General features: G+C 40.3%; 1 protein-coding gene across 1 annotated transcript; it reads right to left on the bottom strand.

Moving 5' to 3' along the window:
• On the bottom strand, nt 1-22,247 carry LOC124255941 (isocitrate dehydrogenase [NADP], mitochondrial-like). Its single transcript, XM_046689894.1, has 11 exons — nt 22,089-22,247; nt 17,141-17,235; nt 8,761-8,926; nt 6,813-6,973; nt 5,467-5,607; nt 5,024-5,160; nt 4,698-4,849; nt 3,792-3,904; nt 3,497-3,594; nt 2,178-2,270; nt 1-787 (listed from the first exon to the last, which is right to left on the bottom strand). Exons 1-11 carry the CDS (start codon nt 22,192-22,194, stop codon nt 706-708), a joined length of 1,344 nt encoding a protein of 447 aa, XP_046545850.1. The 5' UTR covers nt 22,195-22,247; the 3' UTR covers nt 1-705.
• Nucleotides 22,248-22,584: the final 337 nt, after the last annotated feature.

Here is a 22,584-nt window from a genome sequence, read left to right as displayed (position 1 = left end):
TGACACTCAGTGGCTTTATTGCTGAGCTGATGGATGTACAAGTTGCATGAAAGTAAACAACTCGGTTCACTATTATCATGATGTGGTTCTCCAAATAGCACTACACTGCATCTCAAATGTATACTTCAAACTTAAGTAGTACTCTTCATGCAAATAGGACCATGTTTCGTTGATTCATTTCTTGCATAAACAACAACAATGTTCTTTGGTAACAATTACAGCAGAATTCACCCAAATAATTTGAAACATACTGACAGTCCAGGGCCCCGTTTCTCAAAGCTCTCGTAAGCCTAAGATCTTGTAACTTTTCTCTGTAGCATTCGTACCTCCTATATTATAGTATAGGTGATTCGAATCCTACGAGAAAAGTTATGAGATCTTAGGCTTACGAGAGCTTTGTGAAACGAGGCCCAGCTTCATAAAGAGGAACAAAACTTTACCGAAATTTGGTTTGGGGCTCATGTATACGTCAATGGTAATCTTCAATAATAAATCAGTTGACCCAAAATGGCAATGTAAAGCACTGTTCATGGAGTCCAGCCCCTAACCTGTTTGAAGAACTTGCACTGGAGTACATTAGATTTACGAATGAAAAAGCTTCATGATTCTATTGTACAAACATGGGGAGGACCCATGATGAGAGATTCAAATCAGGCTCCGGCCTACTGTACACACGATAATGAAACTGCCTATGTGCTATGTGGATCAATTCTTGCGTGTGCGTTCGAACTGTTCGCTGATCGCCTCAAGGAAGTCCATGGTGTTCAGATAATGCTCAGGCTTGACACTGAAAGACAAAATCAGCAACATACACTGCACATGTCACAAGAAGTATCGGGCACCTGCTATACACGTTCTGCAGCATGGTTATTAAGTCTCCCTATAACTATTACAGTACAGTGGTCATCCATATATTGCATCCACTTAATCATCCGTCAACTTTTAAGTAAATGCCTATCAAACATACTCAAAAGACGCAAGAGAACCTGTGATCCTTTGATAATACAATGCTTCAATCGTCATTGATTACCTACAGTAATAAGAAAGAATCAGGTTGACCGTAACTTCTTTTCAGCAGCATATTACTTCAAAGATGGAAACAGTGATAATTGAAAAACTGTATAAGTGCGCAGCTTCTAAAATACTTTAAAAAAAAAAAAGCGAGTCTGTCTACCCAATCCTGGATGAGCGAGTGAGTATGGTTTGACGCCGCCGCTTTCAGCAATATTCCAGCAACATCACGGCAGGGAACACCAGAAATGGGCTTCACACATTCTTGTTAAAGACTAACTTAACTGATCTTCACAGGGCATTTCTTGGGGATGTTGATTACAGTAAAACTAGATCACACTTGACGAGAACAAATACTTGCAGGCCTACACACAGGTCTCACACTTCACGTTCCCACAAACTACCAACTAGCAAGCAGTGAATAATTCTTGTCAAGCTACCTTAAAGTGTTATTAATCAAATGGTTTCTTTGAAAGATTGGAACAATTGAGATTTGTGCATGTTCAGATGAGGCAAAACTCGATACATATTTCAAGTACCACACACAATGTGACAATACATCCTTACAATTCAATCCTTCAGAGCTTTACAATTTGAAATGTCAACAAAGACAACCGTTTAAACATTTTTGCTCTCAGCCTTCTTCTTGAACCAAAGTGAAACAAGAAACTGTCCATAACGTTTTTTTAAAAGTCCTATCACAGAACATTTTTGCAACAGTTTAAGTTTATAGTTTTCTAATGCCAAACAATTGTTCCAACTGTTCCACAAAAAACAGTAATCATAATTTCGATGCCATCATGAGAACCATGCATTGTGAAATTTAGATTTCTCAGTTTGCAATTTCAGAAAAGATGTCTAAAAAGACAAAACTGCATTTTGAGAGAATTTAAGACTACCACAGAACATTTCAAATATAAACAGCTGAGCCTAAGCTTCAAGATGGTCAGAACAAGCCTGAGAAGTTGCATCTTCATAGGTCAAGTGATTTCTCAGATGTTTTTGCTGGTGGGCTTTTGGTTTTTGCATGTTCCCATCTGGCGCACTGGCAACCATGTTTGAATTCCAATTAAATCGTCTTGCAAAACTTGGTCTGATCTGTCATGACCGATCCTCCAGTTTCTATCGCAACTGGTCTAGACAGGATGGGATTTGATTGTACTCACTTCTTCAGTCCGTGGATGCATCCAGCTAAATCTTTGGTCATCTTTCCGCTGTCGATACACTGGACACATGCCTCCTCCATCTGTTGACAGAACCTGGAACACAGACACCCACAGTTACTCTCAGGTAACTTATCTACCATGAAGAAATATCGTCATTGTTGAAAAGGCATTGAAATTTGATGGATCAGTAAATCAGAGCCTCATTCCTCAAAGCCATCGTAGTGCTACGACTGTCGTAAATCTATGTTAAAGTATGTGAGTTAAGATCGTCTTAGGATTATGATCGCTTTGAGGAACGGGGCCCTGGTCTTGGGCATTCTTGACAAGACAAAAAAAAGTGGGTGAAATGACCAATGCCTAACGATCGTAAATGGCCATGTCACCAAGCCTGATTCATTTGGTTGACATATTTACCAATATCATGTATACTTGGGGGAATATGAGTTAAGGCCAAGTACAAAATTTTATAAATTTATCCAATGTTTTGGTTAATAGTGTTTATTTCATGGCAAGAAAGGAGTGAGTGAGTTTAGTTTTATGCCACACTCAGCAATATTCCAGCTAAATGGCAGCTGTCTGGACCAGACAATCCAGTGATCAACAGCATGAACATCGATCTGCGCAATTGGAAACCGCTGACATGTGTCAACCACGACAGCGAGCCTAAACACCCAATACTGTTAGTCGACTCTTACAAGCATGGGTTACTGAAGATCAATATTCTAACCCGGACCTTCACGGGTATGGAAAGTGAGGAAGAAAGTAGTGCTAACAGGTGAAAGTTGATAAATTACACCTTGTAGAGTCAGTTTGTCAAATCACTTTCAATAATGAGCAATGCAATGGTAACTGAGAATGAACCAGACAATCTAGTGATTGATGTTGTGGGCAACCATCTACAACCAGGGTACAGTGACATGCAATCTACCAAAACAACAACCAGGTTCATTTGGTCATTTCTTACCACCAACATATGCTGATTGGGACCTATTCTCACCCAGAAGCCCCAGTGTACCCCAAATCCCTCAGTGAACCCCAAATCACTACAGTGTCGAAAAAATCCTCCCCAGTACCCCAAATCCCAAGAACACCAGAAAATGGGTACCCGGTGGGATAAGTCATGTCGCTATATATAACCTTCTATCACCTCACATGCTGCTTGTGTTATTTGGGATAATAATTGTTTGCGCTATGAGCATGCTGTCGGTGTGGATTTAGCGCATATAAACAGACTAATTATCATCATAATCTGTTGATTCTCATGACCAAATGCTGTATGTGTTAGCTGTCACGTCAGGACATGTTTACATATACCTCACCTCTGAAGGTCAGCGTTTCCGTCTAGTTTTCCTCTGTGTTCCAACCCTCGTGTCCAGGCAAAGATACTGGCGACAGGGTTGGTGCTTGTGGGGTTGCCCTGGTAACATAAATACACCATTGCATTCAACATCTGCACGATGAAACAAATGAAAGCATACATGGTTTTCTCTTTCAAAGCATATGTGGTTTTCTCTTTCAAAGCATATGTGGTTTTCTCTTTCAAAGCATAAAAGGCAATCCAACAAATGCAACCAACATGAAGTCTCTACATCAATGAGAAGAGAAGAGTGGTACCTTCTGGTGCTCTCTGTAGTGCCTGGTGACAGTGCCATGAGCAGCCTCAGCCTCTATGGTCTTCCCATCAGGGCACACCAACACACTAGTCATCAGTCCCAGGGATCCATAACCTGTATACCAACATAATTTCCAACATGTCAGTTTTCCTTGAGTGAGTGAGTGTTGTTGTTTAACGCCACACAAAGCAATATTCCAGCGATCTGTAAATAATCAAGTCTGGACCATACAATCCAGTGACACACATCATGAGAACTCATCTATGCAGTTGGGATATGATGATGTGTAAACTAGGGGTGAAGTGATACGTACGGTACGTATTGCGGTACAAGGCCTTCGGTTCGGTATATGAGAACTTGCTTCCCAGAAAATAGCGACTGTCTTGCACAGAAATGCATAGATTTTGACAAAATGATTTGATTTATTGACATTTTGGAAAAGGTTTAAAAAGGTTAATAAAATGACGGTACAAAAACCAATGATACCAAATTGTTTGTATTGCAATACGGTATACCCAACAAAGGCAAAATACTGCGGTATACTGTTTCACCCCTTGTGTGATATAAGTCAGTGAGCAAGTGAGCTGGGTTTGAAGCAGCTTTGATAAGTATTCCACCCCATTAATGTTGAGTGGCAGGCAGGGTAACAATAAGCAGGACATGGCCAAGGGATCATACCCAATTTCTGCAATCTGGACAGTCTATCCAATAGGCTATAAAGTCCGAGTGGATCAGCAGACGGCAACTTGACTAAGGGAGGCAATCTGCTTGGCAACTTGGTGACCTGACCAATTGTGCTTTATTCATGAAAAAGCATTGAGAACCTAGCATATTGGCCTATTCACCTACAGCAAATATATCATTACCTGGTACTGAGAAGAATAGACATGAAGTCATTCATACCTACCCTGAGCAACAACATCGGACTGCACATCACCATCATAGTTCTTGCAAGCCCATACAAAGCCTCCATCTGACTTGAGAGCCTGAGCAACCATATCATCAATCAGACGATGCTCATACCAGATTCCAAGCTTCTCAAACTCTGGTTTGTATTTTCTGCAAACAGACAAATATTAGGTCAAGGCAAAGAACAAATAAAATTTAAAAATTAAATTTGTCTGCCTGGGGCAGGGGCACAGAACCCAAGAAATCCACAACCCTTATCACCACTGAAATTTGTTATATGCAAAAGGTTTTTCCTGCTGTTAGAGCAAAGAATGTACAACATACGCTTCATAGATCTCCTCAAAGATGTCCTTAAATCTGCCATCATATCTCTTCAGGATTGTATTTTTGGTGCTCATGTACAGAGGCCATTTCTTCATTATGGCATACTGGAAGCAAGCATGGGCGAATCCTACGATTGACTGAAAAACAAAAATGGTTAGGGAATAATGTCATTAGAACTGTTTTCAAAGATATGAGCACTGCTTATTAGGAGATGTAAAATGCATTTTCACAAATTATCTCCCCTTGGACCAAGATACAATGGGAAAAATCCAATTAATCACATATTTAATTTACAAAGATGGCCAGGATGAACACGTAGATATTAATTTCTTAATATAATCAATTCTGTACCAGTTGTGTTTAGGTGTCCTAGTTGAAGATATAATGTCACCAATATTTACTGCAAATCACAATATGAAAGTTGACTCCCGGCACCAGCTTACCTCGTCAGTATTGTACATGCCCATGATCACACCACCTCCATTCTTGAACTCAAAGGCTGGCAGTCTGGTTTCCTTTCCATCAGTAGTCACAACCAACTCGAACTTGCTGGGCTTCTCAATCACATAGTCTGTTGCTTTGTACTGTCATGGTACATGTGTCAGTTTGAATGTTGATAAACAGACATCAGAAAACTTGAATAGTGTTACCAACACGTAGTTTGAAAATGAACCTTAGAGCACATTTACAAAGTGATATATTCCAGGTACACATCTGAGTGAGTATGGTTTCTACACTGCTTTTAGCAATATTCCAGCAATATTACGATGGAGGACACCAGAAATGGGCTTCACACATTATACCCATGTGGGAAATCGAATCCGGATCTTCAATGTGACGAATGGACGCTTTAACCTTTAGGCTACACCAGCGCCCCTACACATCAATAGACTGAAGAGTAGAAGCAGCCTCCCACCCAATATTCCCAAACCCATACACCCACTATTAGGGATGTTATAACCCATTGAGGGATTGACCTCCAATAGCTTCCAAAATCACTTGCAAGAATATGGCATCCATGTTTTTGCAAACAAGCAATACTTCTTTAACTATTCACTCATTACACTGACCTTCAAAAATACCTTGACATTTGACATATAAGAGTTACAGTAAGATCCTTTGAATTCATCGTATCTGACCACAAAATTTGTTTTTGATTTAAAACATTTTTTTAACCCCTTTCATCATGTGACCCAATTTAGAGATCATCCATTAGTTTCTTATCAATGCATACTTAAGTTATCATATTCACAAATTTTCTGAGTGCCTAGTTCATTCTGTGTTGGGGATTGGGTAGCCTAGTGGTTAAAGCTTTCGCTCGTCACGTCGAAGACCAGCGTTCAATTCCCCACATGGGTACAATGTCTGAAGCCCATTTCTGGTGTCCCCAGCCATGATATTGCTGGAATACTGAAAACTCACTCTCATTCAGTCATTCATTCATTCTGTTACTCTGACCTACATAGTCATCCATACAGAAGTTCAAGGGGTATTTAGGAGGCATAAAGTCTCAGACATCTGTGACACACACACACACAGTGGAGACTGACTGCAACACTTCAGTGGACTCACAATATTCTGTATCCATTTGATAATATTTTAGAGAAGGGATATTGAAAGTGGGTCCTTTGCTTTCACTTTGTAATGTTCCAACCAAATCATGGCTGCCTATAAAAATACAAGGGTTGACATTGCGAGCAACTGTCCATGCTGCAGGCAGGGGCACGGATAATCACAGAGTGGTGTCATTACTCATTGGAAGGGAACATGAAGTCACATGATAATATACCTGATCACCGTGAGCGTGACGGCCAATCACAATGGGGCGGGTCCAGCCCGGCACGAGACGTGGAATGTTCTGGCAGAGAATTGGCTCCCGGAACACTGTACCACCCAGGATGTTCCTGATTGTTCCATTCGGACTGAGCCACATTTTCTTCAACTTGAACTCTACATTTGAAGGTACATAAACATTTATTATACACATGTGCGCACACACAACGCCCTTAGTTTTACGCTGCACTCAGCAATTTTTCAACTATATTACGGTAGTCTGTAAATAATCGAATCTGGACCAGACAATCCACTGATCAACAGCATGAGCATCAATCTATGCAATTGGGATACAATGACATGTGTCAACAAAGTCAGCGAGCCTGACCATCTGATCCTGTTAGTCACCTCTTACGACAAGCATGGGTTACTGAAGATCAATTCTAACCCGGATCTTCACGGGTCTAAAAAAGGATATTTAAAACCACATGCTATAAATATTACAATTTAAACAGTTACTTCTTAAATTTGCATCGAATTTGCATAAATTTGTAATGTGTATGATGTACACATGGAAAAGCCTTAAAGAACGAATGAACTTTGGTTTTTTGTACTCTTTACATATGAAAGACTTGCGGTTGAACACCAAATTCATGCTTAAAAACATTGTTGTTAATGAATACATTAAAATTTATGGTCATAGTTTACGATTCACAGCTTAAAAGACTGCAGCAAACCAGAAATGACGTGATGTGAGGAAATTTGCAGTAAGTTGTATATACAGTGTAACAAGCTAGTCATTTTGCTGATTTCTCGACGTTTTCATTAAGTTAAAAAATCAAAACTACTTACTAGTTGTAGTAAAATATGCATATGATTGATGACCAAAAGGATTTTGCATGACAACTTGTAACATAACGATTTCTTCCTCGGAAGGGAGGTTGTGGTTGAAGTGACAATAATAGTGTAAGTATTATTATATTGACACCCACCTTGCTTCCAAGAGAGAAATTGTTATTTTATAAGCTATGTCATGCAAAATCCTATTGGTCATCAATCAAATACATATTTCACTACCAGTAGAAAGCAGTTTTGATTTTGTTACCCAGAAAACAGACCTAAATAGCATTTATTCTTAGACTGGCGGATGTTCGCGACAGGGCGCCACCATTTTTAAAAATCGTGACGTCACTGGCTAAAGTCTGTTTGAGAATCAATGAGATTATAGTTTGTTTTCATCCAGTTAAAAATCAAAACTTGAAGTTAAATATGAAATCATAATCAAAAGAATTTTGCATGACTGTAACATGCTGTGGGGGTCTGAATTACTTCACTAGCGAATAAATAAGGCCTAGCATTGTTTCTTCATTGAAGTTGAACAGAAAGACTGTTGCTGTCTGAATTACTTCCGGACATGTCAGAGTGAGCTTTGTACCAAATGCCAACCCACTGAATTATCCATATTTAAATCACTTGACATAAATGGTTTAACACCTGATTTAATTGGGGAACAAACACCAGACCTAGCCAACAGGTAACCATTATGACAACAAGCAATTTAGACAGAATCTGTAACTCGGAAGCTAGGCAATGCAGGTGACAAGATTAAATGACAGTAGAAGTAGAAAACATAAAGCTTACATTTTTCAAAACAACTGTCACAATTTCAATTTAGACAAACCTGTAAACAGGATAATTTAACCCACGAAATGTACATAAATTCTACATTGGTCCTCATATCTATTCCTCACATTACGTCACAGAGATGCGTCCCTTTGATTGGTTGAAATTTCGTTTGCGGGGAGAATTGTGCACTGTTGTCAAAAAGGTCGTTTTCAGTTAATTAAATGTCGAAATAAGTAGTTTTAATGACGGGGTTTCATTTATAATGATGCCAAGAAATGATTTATGTTTTTGTACCCCACTAAAGTATATGTGATCTTTAACAGTGCAAAACCACTAACCTTCAACACGAGCCTCGTCGGGTGTAATGGTGGCACACTTGATGCCTACATTGTACTTCCTGATGGCCTCGGCGGAGTCGATGGTAACCTGGTCGTTGGTCTGGTCCCGGTATGGCAGACCCAGATCATAGTACTTGCAGTCAACCTCCAGGTAGGGGAAGATGAGCTGCAACAAAACAGGTGTCCTTTTGCAGGTTACAGGTACTATTTCCCACAGGACTGCACAAGTACAGGTGGAATTTGGCATAGCTCAGTTTGCAAGAAAAAATTCAACAAACAGGCTAATAAATATCACTTGCTTCCAATTTATACCATGTGTATGTCATAGTCAATGCATAAACTAAGGCAGTTTGTAAAATAGCTAAATAAATTCAGTTGCTTTGTAGCATGACTGACTTGGACACTTTACAAATTGACTGAAATAGTCTATTTATTTATTTATTTATTTATTTATTTATTTATTTATCACTAGTGTGTCTGCTATCAGTCTATCACAGAGGATGACTAGATTCGACGGACTATATTTTGATACTTTGATCAGATTTATCGTCGGTTAAAACACTTGTTAGGAGATAAGTCACCAAAGAACTCAAAACAATATTCATCTTCCTACACTAATTGTAATAGAATAACATTAGCGGAAAAACTAGGATATTGGTTACCATGTTCCACTTGTCTTCTTATAACCATGAAACATCTACAAGGATTGTATTTAACCCACATAATTGTGTTGTAAGCTCACAAGAAAAGGATCATGTTTCTTGTTGCATATATTTTCATATACCAATGACAACAAAAAGAACAAACATATTACCATAGCCAATAATACTTCCACCAAATAGCCCTACAAACCCACACCATGGCAGACCAAAACAAGTAAAACCAACCAACCAACAGAAAGAAAAAAGGAAAGAAAGAACTGTGAAGCCCAGATTAAAAACAAATCTTTGAAAACATTATGAGAGAGCACACATTTCTTATCTAATTACTTCAGACAGGGACTGACTGCCAAAATAAGGTAAAGGCCTTCGAGACATTGAAGGCTTTCAACTACAGTGAAGGCCTTTTCAAGGAAGAATTAGACATATTTATTCAATGAATGGATGATAAAACAAGCAGTCCTTCTCATGCCCATTTAGTTAGTATTTATGAATGATTATAATTAACAAAGTCAGTATTATTACAGGTTACACACTGTAACTTGAATGACCTTGGGAAAAAAGCTAACATTGCACATTCAGGGTTACGTGAGACGGTAAATACGGGTATTGACGCAAACAGGGCTTTCACACAGACAAAGCCTTGGATCATGTTACGCCGGTCACATTTACGGTTTTAACCTTGATAGTAGGTCAATGTCAGAGGATCTTGTGACAAGGTAGAAAATAAGACACGGACAATGTGAATTGCGGTCAGGGTAATACTACAAAACAAATAAAACCTTCAGCTAGACATGCTTATCTACCAGTATGTGAAAGTCAAACAAGGTCAAACAGGCTATGTATTATCTCTGATTATTAATAGAGGCCAAAGTTGACATGTGAAACACGTAACCACTTCCTATGACAGGAAGGCAAGAGGCTTCTGCATATAGAAGACAGAGTGTGTATGTTTTAGGACTGCCTTTATAAATTTCTTTGATTTTTTCACGTGCTTGGTACATGGTGTAAAGTAAAAAGACATTCAATATTCAAGCATTGAAATTTCTTGTAGCAGTGTGCAAGTGAGTGAGTTTGGTTTAATACCACTTTTAGCAATATTCCAGCAATATCACAGCGGTGACACCAGAAATGGGCTTCACATATTGTACCAATGTGGGGAGTCGAACCCGGGTCTTTGTTGTGACGGGTGAAAGCTTTAACCACAAGGCTACCCCACCGCCCCTGTAGCAGTGTGTAAATTGCACAGTATAAATAGCATTGGGAAAGTAAAAAATGACAAAATTCCTGTGTCCCTGCTAAAACCCAAGATAATACCCAGGGATATTTTTACAAGAACATGAAGCTTGTGGTAAAAGTATTGTCAGTGAACAGAACTAAATACAAATAATTAATGAAATAGATAGGCATTTGGAAGGGTATTATTTATCGAGGCACACTTTGCAAATTTCAACTGCAGTAAAATACCATTAACATTGACCAAGTTTTACAATCAGTTAAAAGAATATCACTGTCAATAAAATCAGCTCCTGCAGATAACGGTTTGTTGCATATTGCCCTCAGTAAGCGTTGAGAAGTCGTACCGCCTGAGACTGGGTCAGAGTAGCTCTGTAGCTAGCAGCTGTGCTGAATAGCCACAACATCAGTCAACTGCACCTCCCACACAAGCCATCCACACTAGGCATGCTCCTGTATGGGGCAGCCAGTGGTATTTGCATGCACCCATATCAGCTAATCACACAATGGCAAACAACACGTGCCTGGACTGCGGGACTGCACGAGTGAGTGAAAGGGGAAGAAATCGCCAACATTATCTTAGAATTATTCACACATACTGTAGTAGGGAAGCAATAGTGAGTGAGTGAGTGTTTTAAGCTGCTGTTAGAAATGTTCCACAATGATCACAGTTATGGACACCAGAAATGGGCTCCCCAATTGGGGATTCAACCCGGGTCTTCGGCGGGACAAGCAAACGATTTAACCATTAGGCTACCCCGTTGGGGATTTCTGTTACTTGTGATAAGGGAATTTTTCATTAAGTCACAGGGGAAGTTTGGTTGCTTGGCAATGGTTCAAAGTACACAGATGATCTTTGATTGTCCTAACTCGTCACTTCATGTGATGTAATCTGACTGCATTAGTAAATGGTTAAACAGTCAATATGGACAAGTCTTTGGCAAAGATGATTTATGTCCAGGTCTGAGGTTTCTGATCAGACAGTATTGTAGAACTATCAATGGACTCTTTTACAGTGGGCAGCCATACAGGAGTGAGTGAGTGAGTGAGTGAGTGAACATGGTTTTACGCCGGTTTTAGCAATATTCTAGTAATATCATAGTGGGGGACACCAGAAATGGGCTTCACACATTGTACCCATGTGGGCATACAAGAGGAACGATATTTCAAGAGCACAAAATTACCTCACCCTCACCCTGAAAGGCCAGCATTCCATAAACATTTCTGCAGTTGTGTAGGTCTGGGAGAAAAACGCCAATTAAATGGCTATTGTCTGATGTACAGAGTACTGCAAGAAGTGCAAGCACTGCAAACATGCAGCTGCTGTGAGAATTCATTATTCAAATATGAGTGACGACAATCAGACTAAATTTGACATTCATGAAGCTGAGAAGGTGGTTACAACTTTACTTTGTTGGAGCAGAGTCCGCTCACAAAATGGACAGTTTACCGCAGTTAAACAATATCAGTGGTGTGAAAACAGGTCTGGTGTATAAACCTTCGTAATGAACAAAATATTCAATACAATATCCAAGTCCTCCACCAAAGCAAAGTTAAGATCTACTAACTCCCTAGAAACCCCAATCTGAGACAGATATCAGACAATACTGAGATAACACTGAGATAACATTGGGGTAACCTTGGCACAGAACTCACATGCGATCGTAATAACAGCACTGATAAAGGATTGAAATGGCTCAAGGGAACATTTGCCTACCACTGATTATCAACAGGATATTTTTGGCCCTATTTACTGTTTTATCACAAGTCACTTCACTGATTCCGCAGGTGACCAGGAAAACCTGGTACATATTTTATACAAAGCTATGAACATGCCTCTTTTAGGGGTTGAAAATATATGGCAAGTCATTATATTCATAATTTCGGCTTTCCTTAAAACAATTTCCTCCATCTTAAGTTAGGCCTAACACTGACACCAACTAATGAACAGGGTTTTCACAGCGAAGGACAACAGCAATGCAGCAATAATCTGACCAGTCGTTGCACACCTCTCCATCACACTTAACAGCAGGTGAACAATGGCTGATCAGATAAACACTAATTTGGCAGGAACAGAATGTTGTTTCATGTCAGAATGATACAGCTTTAACAAAATATAGCAGCTGCACAAAACAGCATATACAGATCTATATATAATGTCCCATGGTAGTATCGTCTAGACATGAGCAATGTTTGTAAAAGGATATACACCCCTTGATAGTATTAACCTGTATTGGTACATGTATTATAGAAGGCGTTGCTCGGTCAGCTGTAGTATAAGCTTGCCTGTCTGAACATGGCCAGCTGACTTGCAAGGTTCAGGATTAGTCTGGTGAACTATCACAGTACAGACATGTTGTATCACGTTATAGTATGTCTAGCCATACGGTGCAGTATTAACCTCTGATAAATACTACCATAATTCAGGAAGGTTTTGCGACATTTCCTTTCCGAACGATCACTTAAATAATTAGATATATTATATATGAACTATGTAGCAGATTTTTCAAGACAAAAATCAATTTCTACCCCTTAAACTGTCTGGCCTACTGAATTGTGACAAATACTATAAAAGTTTAATATATGACTATTGCTGATCAGGACTGTGGCTGTATCACATTTCAGTATATTAATTTCATGCATCGTGATTATTAGGTATGTGATGCTAAAATGTGAAGCATGACACCATGATCATTACAACTATCGTCCATGACACGCTACAGGAAACCTGATAAGACTAGGCCTAGAAGGTTCTGTCACAGGGGCAAATTCAACATGTCCAGCAAAACAATTAGAAAAGGTTCGATAACTGAATCTGCAATTGCTTGAGAACTTGTGGGCATGCCTTCAGAAAATACTGACGTATGATGTGTAGTCCATCTCACAGTCCCTAAACAGCATTATTTCCCCTACCGCCTCACCCTTCTTGCCATGCAAAAGCCCCAAATGAAACAATTCTAGATTTCCCCAGGTTCATAATCTACCATGTGACTGGGGCTCCTTTTTAATTAATATTTTTTTATTTGTTACTTTTATAATTTACTTGTAATATTCAGGGATTAAGCATAAGTCTATATGAAATCGTTTCATGCCATATCACAGGCGTAACGAGAACTTCTACATCAGTTACATCCAATACATGTTTCTAGTGACATATGGCAACACAAGGTATCGTGTTACGCACATCGTTTGAACGGTATTGCATACTGAGTAAACCAATCAAATGATATGTTGAAGCTTAGTTTTAATCATAATCTACCAGAGCACTCCAGAAGCAGATCTAAACATACCCAAACAACTGTCTTTTCTTTCAGTCACCCATTGTAACCATGGTAACAGCTCTGCGTCATCAAGAGGTGTAAATGCAACAGATGTTCACTCTGTTATAACATATGGTGATGACTATCGCGAATTATCATTTGTGGCCATATTTGATAGTAACACAGTAACAGCTGTTACTGTAAGGTGTTGAAACAATGGGTGGTAAGGCACTACTGAGGGAGGGCTGGGCTGGATGGGGTAAGGTGTTGAAACAATGGGTGGTAAGGCACTACTGAGGGAGGGCTGGGCTGGATGGGGTAAGGTGTTGAAACAATGGGTGGTAAGGCACTACTGAGGGAGGGCTGGGCTGGATGGGGTAAGGTGTTGAAACAATGGGTGGTAAGGCACTACTGAGGGAGGGCTGGGCTGGATGGGGTAAGGTGTTGAAACAATGGGTGGTAAGGCACTACTGAGGGAGGGCTGGGCTGGATGGGGTAAGGTGTTGAAACAATGGGTGGTAAGGCACTACTGAGGGAGGGCTGGGCTGGATGGGGTAAGGTGTTGAAACAATGGGTGGTAAGGCACTACTGAGGGTGGGCTGGGCTGGATGGGGTGAGGTGTTGAAACAATGGGTGGTAAGGCACTACTGAGGGAGGGGGCTGGGCTGGATGGGGTGAGGTGTTGAAACAATGGGTGGTAAGGCACTACTGAGGGAGGGCTGGGCTGGATGGGGTGAGGTGTTGAAACAATGGGTGGTAAGGCACTACTGAGGGAGGGGCTGGGCTGGATGGGGTGAGGTGTTGAAACAATGGGTGGTAAGGCACTACTGAGGGAGGGCTGGGCTGGTTGGGGTGAGGTGTTGAAACAATGGGTGGTAAGGCACTACTGAGGGAGGGCTGGGCTGGATGGGGTGAGGTGTTGAAACAATGGGGGGTAAGGCACTACTGAGGGGAGGGCTGGGCTGGATGGGGTGAGGTGTTGAAACAATGGGTGGTAAGGCACTACTGAGGAAGGGCTGGGCTGGATGGGGTAAGGTGTTGAAACAATGGGGGGTAAGGCACCACTGAGGGAGGGCTGGACTGGATGGGGTAAGGTGTTGAAACAATGGGGGTAAGGCACCACTGAGGAGGGCTGGACTGGATGGGGTAAGGTGTTGAAACAATGGGGGTAAGGCACCACTGAGGGAGGGCTGGACTGGATGGGGTGAGGTGTTGAAACAATGGGGTTAGGGGCACTACTGAGGGAGGGCTGGACTGGATGGGGTGAGGTGTTGAAACAATGGGTGGTAAAGGCACTACTGAGGGAGGGCTGGGCTGGATGGGGTAAGGTGTTGAAACAATGGGTGGTAAGGCACTACTGAGGGAGGGCTGGGCTGGATGGGGTGAGGTGTTGAAACAATGGGGGGTAAGGCACCACTGAGGGAGGGCTGGACTGGATGGGGTAAGGTGTTGAAACAATGGGGGTAAGGCACCACTGAGGGAGGGCTGGACTGGATGGGGTAAGGTGTTGAAACAATGGGGGGTAAGGCACCACTGAGGGAGGGCTGGACTGGTTCAGGTGAGGTGTTGAAACAATGGGGTGAGGGCACTACTGAGGGAGGGCTGGACTGATTCAAGTGATGTGTTGAAACAATGGGGGTAAGGCACTGCTGACAGATGACTGGCCTGGTTGGGGTGAGGTGTTGAAACAATGGGGTGAGGGCACTACTGACAGATGACTGGCCTGGTTGGGGTGAGGTGTTGAAACAATGGGGTGAGGGCACTACTGAGGGAGGGCTGGGCTGGTTGGGGTGAGGTGTTGAAACAATGGGGTGAAAGGCACTACTGACAGAGGGCTGGACTGGTGGTGGTGAATTGTGTTGCAACACAAGGGTGGGGAAACTAACTTATGCAGGACTACTAGTGGCAAGTTGTGTTCAAACAACAAGTCAGGGTTCATACACTTGAAAGTACCCTAAATTCCATGACTTTTCCATGGTTTTTCAAGGCTATTTTTCTGAATTTTCCATGACAGGGAAAGGACCCAGTACTTAAACACGAAATTAAAGGCCACCAAACTTGGAAAGAAAACAAACACCAATCATGTCTTCAGACATATTTAACATGACTTTTTCCATTACATGTTAGTTCTGACACCGCAAGCTGTCAACCATGTGTAAAGTCTGTTTTGGAGTGCCTGCACTTAACACACATATTTATGTTTCAGGGGGTTTATCTTCCGAACTTCTCTTGGTTACATTCATTATATCCATGATTTTCAAATTTTTTCAATCCCTAGTTGCAAGATTTCTGTGTTTTACAGACTTCAAATGACTTCTTTGAGAGGCATTTTAGAAGTTATGAAGATGAAGGAAAACTGATTTGTATGGATAGTCAACTTCTTTCTTGCAATGTCGCACTCATTGCAATAAAGAAGTTGACTATCCATACAAATCAGTTTTCCTTCAAATGACTTGTAATGGCAGCCTCGCCCATATTCGAAATATCGATGTCATTTTCGCAAAGGCAACATTCCGCATTGAACTTACCTCGCGGGCTCCTTATCCATGAATATTTCAACAGCCATGCGGCATTAAAAGTACGACGACCCGGCATAATAACTAAGCAAATCGCCTTTAACTTTTCTCATAAACTGTCAAAACAATTGATCTCGTTTTCCTTCCAGTCGAACAGAATTCCCGCCATTTGCAAATGGAAGTTGTGAAAAGATGGAATGATTTGTGAATGAAATAATATATTGATATTATCTATTTACTCAACGAATTCATAGCTCAATTAAATATTCTGTTGCTTGATAGTTTTTTATCATAAAAACAAAATACAAGTGCAAAACTGTTCCATTTATGACCTTTCACCATCATAAAAACAACCCCAAAACGTTAAAATTAGCCAGCCACATTTTTTATACACCAGAAACTCCACACAGCGCTACCCACACACACTGTTTATATTAAACAATGATGTTCAGAGCTGAACAGAATGCCGGTCGATAGGTTCTTTGCAAGATCTTGTCCTATTTTATTTTAATTTTAAAACGAGAGTGACAAATATTAATTCATGAGTTGACATTTCACATGAACTAAATTTCCATATCTTTTCCCTTTACTTTTTTAATATATGCCCATTTTCCATAGCTTTTCAAGGCCTGGAAATGATACATTAATTTTCCAAAACTTCTCCAGGTTTCCATGACCCGTGCGAACCCTGACAAGTGTGTCCACCTACCCTCTCCTTGATTTTCTCCCAAATGATTCTGGTCATCTCATCTCCATCGAGCTCCACCACAGGGTTGGCCACCTTGATCCGACTGCCGCTGCCATCTGCAGAATAGTGAACCAACACAACACATTAAAAACATAACATGGAACCAAGGATTTGTCTTGGACTCCAAACTAAGTACCCTTGGCTAGGCAAACTGGGAAATGGACTGCACTTGTTCCTAACCAGATTGTTTTACTGTTTATATTTTCTTAAATTCTTGTTTTAATGCCGCTTTAAGCAATATTCCACAATATCACGGCTGGCGACACCAGAAATGGGCTTCACACATTGTACCCATGTGGGGAATCGAAACCTGGTCTTCCGAGTGACAAGCAAACGCTTTAACCACTAGGCTACCCTAAAGGCCTAAATTCTTAGGAATTTTAGAGAACCTTACTGTCATATGCTGTAGACTTATCCTCTGATCAGGTCCAGATGAATTCCTGAGAATTTCCTCTACCAAGATATAGTCAATGACAACAGTACAACCTGGAGTGATTATCTATCAGCAGGCTGTGAATACTTCTATTTAAAGAAAAGAACGTTTGGTCCTAATCAAGATGTGAAGACTATCATTAATTTGTTCACATCAAAAACAGCATCAAAAACCCAATGCTATGTCAGCATGGTCGGTTCTGACAAAATTACTATTTTCACACAAAGTCTATCTCACTTACAATGCTTTTCTTCATGTGTAAGTTTACTGTGTTCAGAGTGAGGAATGTTAACTAACCTGCAACAGGTGCACGTTGACCTAGTTGCACCACACAAAACCAGGTAGCACCCTGGTCTCATATTTCTCCGAGGTGAAACAAATGTAAAACTCATCTAAACAAGAGTCATCAGAAGATGACATATCCCCCCCCCCCACATATTTGAAAGAACAAATCATCTGACAGTTACTTAAAGTCCAGCTTCACTTTTTTTTAAACTAAGTCCAAATCATTTCAATGGAAATCATGAGAAAATATTTTATTCAGAAATCCAAAACTACCAAAAGGCACCAGTACACCACCAGATCTGTATATGTGCCAAGTTTGGTGAAGAAACATTGAACGGTTTTAGAGGTCTGCTCCGGAAAAGAGCACTACCACTAATTATCCCCTGCAACGCGTTTTGGCGGGGGTATTCAAATGGACTCCGTCCGTGCGTGCGTCCGTGCACTTTTGTCTTTTCCGGAGCAGAACTCTAAAACCGTTCACTATTTCTTCCCCAAACTTGGCACATAGATAGATCTGGTGGTGTACTGGTGCCTTTTGGTAGTTTTGGAATTCTGAATAAAATATTTTTGGCGTTTCCATGGCAATAAGTTTGACTTAGACTGAAATTGGTGGTAGAAAATTCTAATTTCTACATACTATGGCCCCAAAAAAACATGTTTTTGTTCTGATAACAAAATGAGGTTAGATAGTCAGGAAATCATTCTTTTATATACTATTTATAGCATGTAAAATGTGCTGTTTTGTCACGAGTTCACGAGTACGGTTTTACACAACTTTTAGCAATATTCCAGTAATATCACTGCGGGGAACACCAGAAATAGGCTTCATATATTGCAGTTTTGTCAATTAATTACAAAGGGAAACATCAGTTGTGAATAAAAGTCTGTAGATTTGAATTTTAACCATGGAGATCACAAAATTTGTTCTATTTAACACTTACATGTGCCAGAAATCAAGGCCTATCTGCTGCTACTACTGCTAGTGTGACATACATTAATGTCAACCCCAAGAAGCGTGACAAATTACACGCAACACATGGACAGGTGATTCAACATCTGAAATAATTCTAAAAAATATGAGATGGTCAAATATTGATGTTTCGTGGACATTTCAGACAAATATGAAGGATTTTGACACGCACTTAACGCATGCATTATGTCCTGGTGAATAAAGTAAGTATAAAGGCTGCAACTAAGCTCCTGAGTTAACGCCAGCAGCTCTTATGACTCTTCTACTTAACCCAATTCCTAGTCCCCTTGAAGCAATAAGACCTCTAATATACATAAACTGACACATACTAGTAGTTTACAACACAATAAATATGCTACACTATCTGTCAGAACCTTGTGAAGGGGATTGTGAAGTTTGAAACTTATAATGTATCTGACTAACATGATATAAAATTCACTTTCAGGGTTTTACACTATGCAGAAACGTACATCCACATGTGTACATCCTTTTTAATTGTGCAACAAATCAAAACAATGATGACAGATAATTATTCTTTATTCAGCACTAAACATTGTTCAAATAACAAGTACAAATCAACAATTTGGCAAGAAAATGTCAGACACACTTTTCCAAAACGTCCGAAACAGTTTGCCTGCCAATTTGATATTTAACTGCAAGTTCTTTTTGAGAAGGCCGAGGAAGAGGATCAAAATCCTGGATAAGATAAATTTTTTAACAAGTCTTAACTCCAAACATGCCCACTTAGCTGATCTAGCCATCATGACACACAAAGTGACTGACGAGTCAATAAAACAAATGCCTATTTATTTACTCTGACACAGGTCACTCACTTAAATACAGATAATGCAATCCCCCAGTGTTTATAAAGCATAACCGCAGTAATTCTACAAGCATTTGATTCACCGTGCAATCACTACTTCCTGATTATCTAGCGTGCCAAGAGGATTAATTAGTGTATTGGATTATTGGTCCTTGATTGGACTGCTCATGTAGGGAATCGAACCTGGGTCTTATTTTATATCTTAACCACTAGGCTACACCACCGCCCCATTAACACCGCCAAGTCACTGCCGACACTGTGTGTGAAGGCCAGCAGTACTTAGCAGGTGTGTGAAAACAATGAGGAGGAGGGTTTGTTTCCTTGTTACCAGCCACAACACAAGAAGTCACAGTCACAGGAAATCAGTGTTAATGAATGGGGATGTTTGGCTCCAGGTGTCAGTCACATTGGAGCCTGGAGCATTAAAAATGAAGGAAATGACGAGAGAAAGCTTTAACCACTGGGCTACCCCACCAGCCCGATACAAATATAGAGGCCTTCAACTATCCGTGGAGAGTGCAATAGATATAGGCTATCTTTGTGAAAACCTGTTATTTACATGATAGTTTATCTGTGCCGGTCATAGATAGTGACCATGTTAGCTATTGTTAACACACCTAACAGGACTTTATCATGCTTATTTGACCTGGATCGGTACACGTCTAAACTACATTCCAGTGATAGAGTACTGAACGTACTGAAAACCAGAAATCATTGTACAAATAGGGTATCGAACCCAGGTGTTCGGGGTGCTGAATCAGCACATCCAACTTCAAGGGTTACTTGGAAGCAGAAACCAGTAATCTAGATTTGTAATCAGAATTGTTTTTACATGATTGGGTTTCTTTGTTTTAAACGTCCCACTCGGCAATATTTAAGCTATATGGCATCCATCTGTAAATTGTCAAGTCAGGGCCAGATAATCCAGTGATCAACAGCATGACCATCAGTCTCAACAATTTGGATATGATGACATGTGTCAACCAAGTCAGCAAGACTACCTGATCCCATTACATGCCACTTACGACAAGAATCGGTTGCTGAAGACCAATTCTAACACAGATCTTTGCAGGTGTTGAATGTTTAGAATCACTTGTTGTGAAAATACCACTGACGATCTTGAGACAGAGTGAGCAAGGGAAAACGTCTGATCTGTTTGTGAAGTCTACCAAATGAGATATACATTGTTTTGCATTAATTACTTGAGAACATTGAAATGTAATACATACATCATACACAGTCATGAATATGTCAGTATCAACATTTCTATTGAGCAACTTATCTCAGCTTTGAAAGCTGTGACAATCTCCGGAAACTGAAGTAAACAGTGACTGAGTTAGATTTTGACAGTATTGTACTTTGTGTTAGCTTTATGTTGAAGTGAGTGAGTGAGTGAGTTTAGTTTTACGCCGCACCCAGCAATATTCCAGCTATATGGCGGCGGTCTGTAAATAATCGAGTCTGGACCAGACAATCCAGTGATCAACAGCATGAGCATCGATCTGCGCAATTGGGAACCGATGACATGTGTCAACCAAGTCAGCGAAACTGACCACCCGATCCCGTTAGTCGCCTCTTACGACAAGATAGTCGCCTTTTTATGGCAAGCACATGGGTTGCTGAAGACCTATTCTACCCCGGATCTTCACGGGTCCTTTATGTTGAAGGAAAGCCTGAAATGATGCAAGTCTACTACTTTGGTGCAACATACCGGGTATTTCCAAACATAAACTTGATTCAACACACTATCATGGTTTTCTAGTAAGCCAAGGGGTGCAACTCTGAACAGCAAATGATAAACGCATGCCCCTGGCGTAAATTGCAATTTCATGGTAACAGATGTGTTGATATCACAATACTTTAATACCATATCATTTTCTGCTGTGGATTTAAAGGTATTTATCAATATTAAAGTCTGCTGAAATGTAGGTGAAGTTGTTTAAATCATAAAAGCATCTTTAAGCAAATGACCTCTAAAATCCAGTACCCGGTCTGCCCACATTAATTCAAACAGTTGCAATCGTATCTCAAAGACCTATGCAGCAAAAAGGATTGACCAAGGAAAACACGATAAAATTCCACGATTTTGATAGAAACATCAAAACGACAGAGCTGTCACTGTCATTCTGAACGAGTAACATAATGCAAGGTAATTAACACGAGTCATGTTGGTGTTTCGTATGCTGCGAAGTCGTATGTCAGCTGCATTTCGGTACGCTATAAAGTAAACTTACAAAGATTACTCTTAATTTCAAGTAACCATTTTATGAAAGTTATAAATAATCACAAGTAAAGACAATGCCAATCCAAGGGCACTTGCAATAAGGGACAAAACGCGAGTGCCCGTTTTCCAATTATCAACAGTGCATCTACTTCGACAAGCGTTCATGTAACTTACAATTTCTTTTCTGTGTAGCGTTCACTGCTACTGGTGTGAGATAATTTTGGACATTTCCACCCAAACGGGCCAGAAGTTTCCCGACCGAAGCTACAGGACTCGCCATTTTCGTTCGTACTTGCTTCCAGAGACACCGGTAATGTCGTACACGTGAGAGTTTGACGTCAGAGAGGGGTGAAGGGGTAATTCATATCGCGCGGGTGTGAATGACGAGTAATACAGATAAATTATGACATTATATACTACTCATTAAATGTTTACCACTATATTTTATTATACAAAAATTATATGTATGGCCATTAATTCAATGAATTAAACATTTTCTTATTCATAAATGGGTCAACACCCCTTTAAAGTTTAGACTGCTCCTATATGTGAACGAGTAACTGCAATGAAACAAAGATAGGGGTGCCACTCAACCCTTTCCGCACTTTTCTTGTTGTTGTTAACATTTTAACTGATGTATTTTATATCTGACATTTCTTACTAATCAATC

The sequence above is a fragment of the Haliotis rubra genome, unplaced genomic scaffold, assembly GCF_003918875.1.
Source record: "Haliotis rubra isolate DU_JTF1 unplaced genomic scaffold, ASM391887v1 Scf613, whole genome shotgun sequence".
NCBI classification, from domain to species: Eukaryota; Metazoa; Mollusca; class Gastropoda; order Lepetellida; family Haliotidae; genus Haliotis; species Haliotis rubra.
Note: the sequence above shows the minus strand (reverse complement) of the source record. Positions and strands in the feature narration are given on the sequence as shown.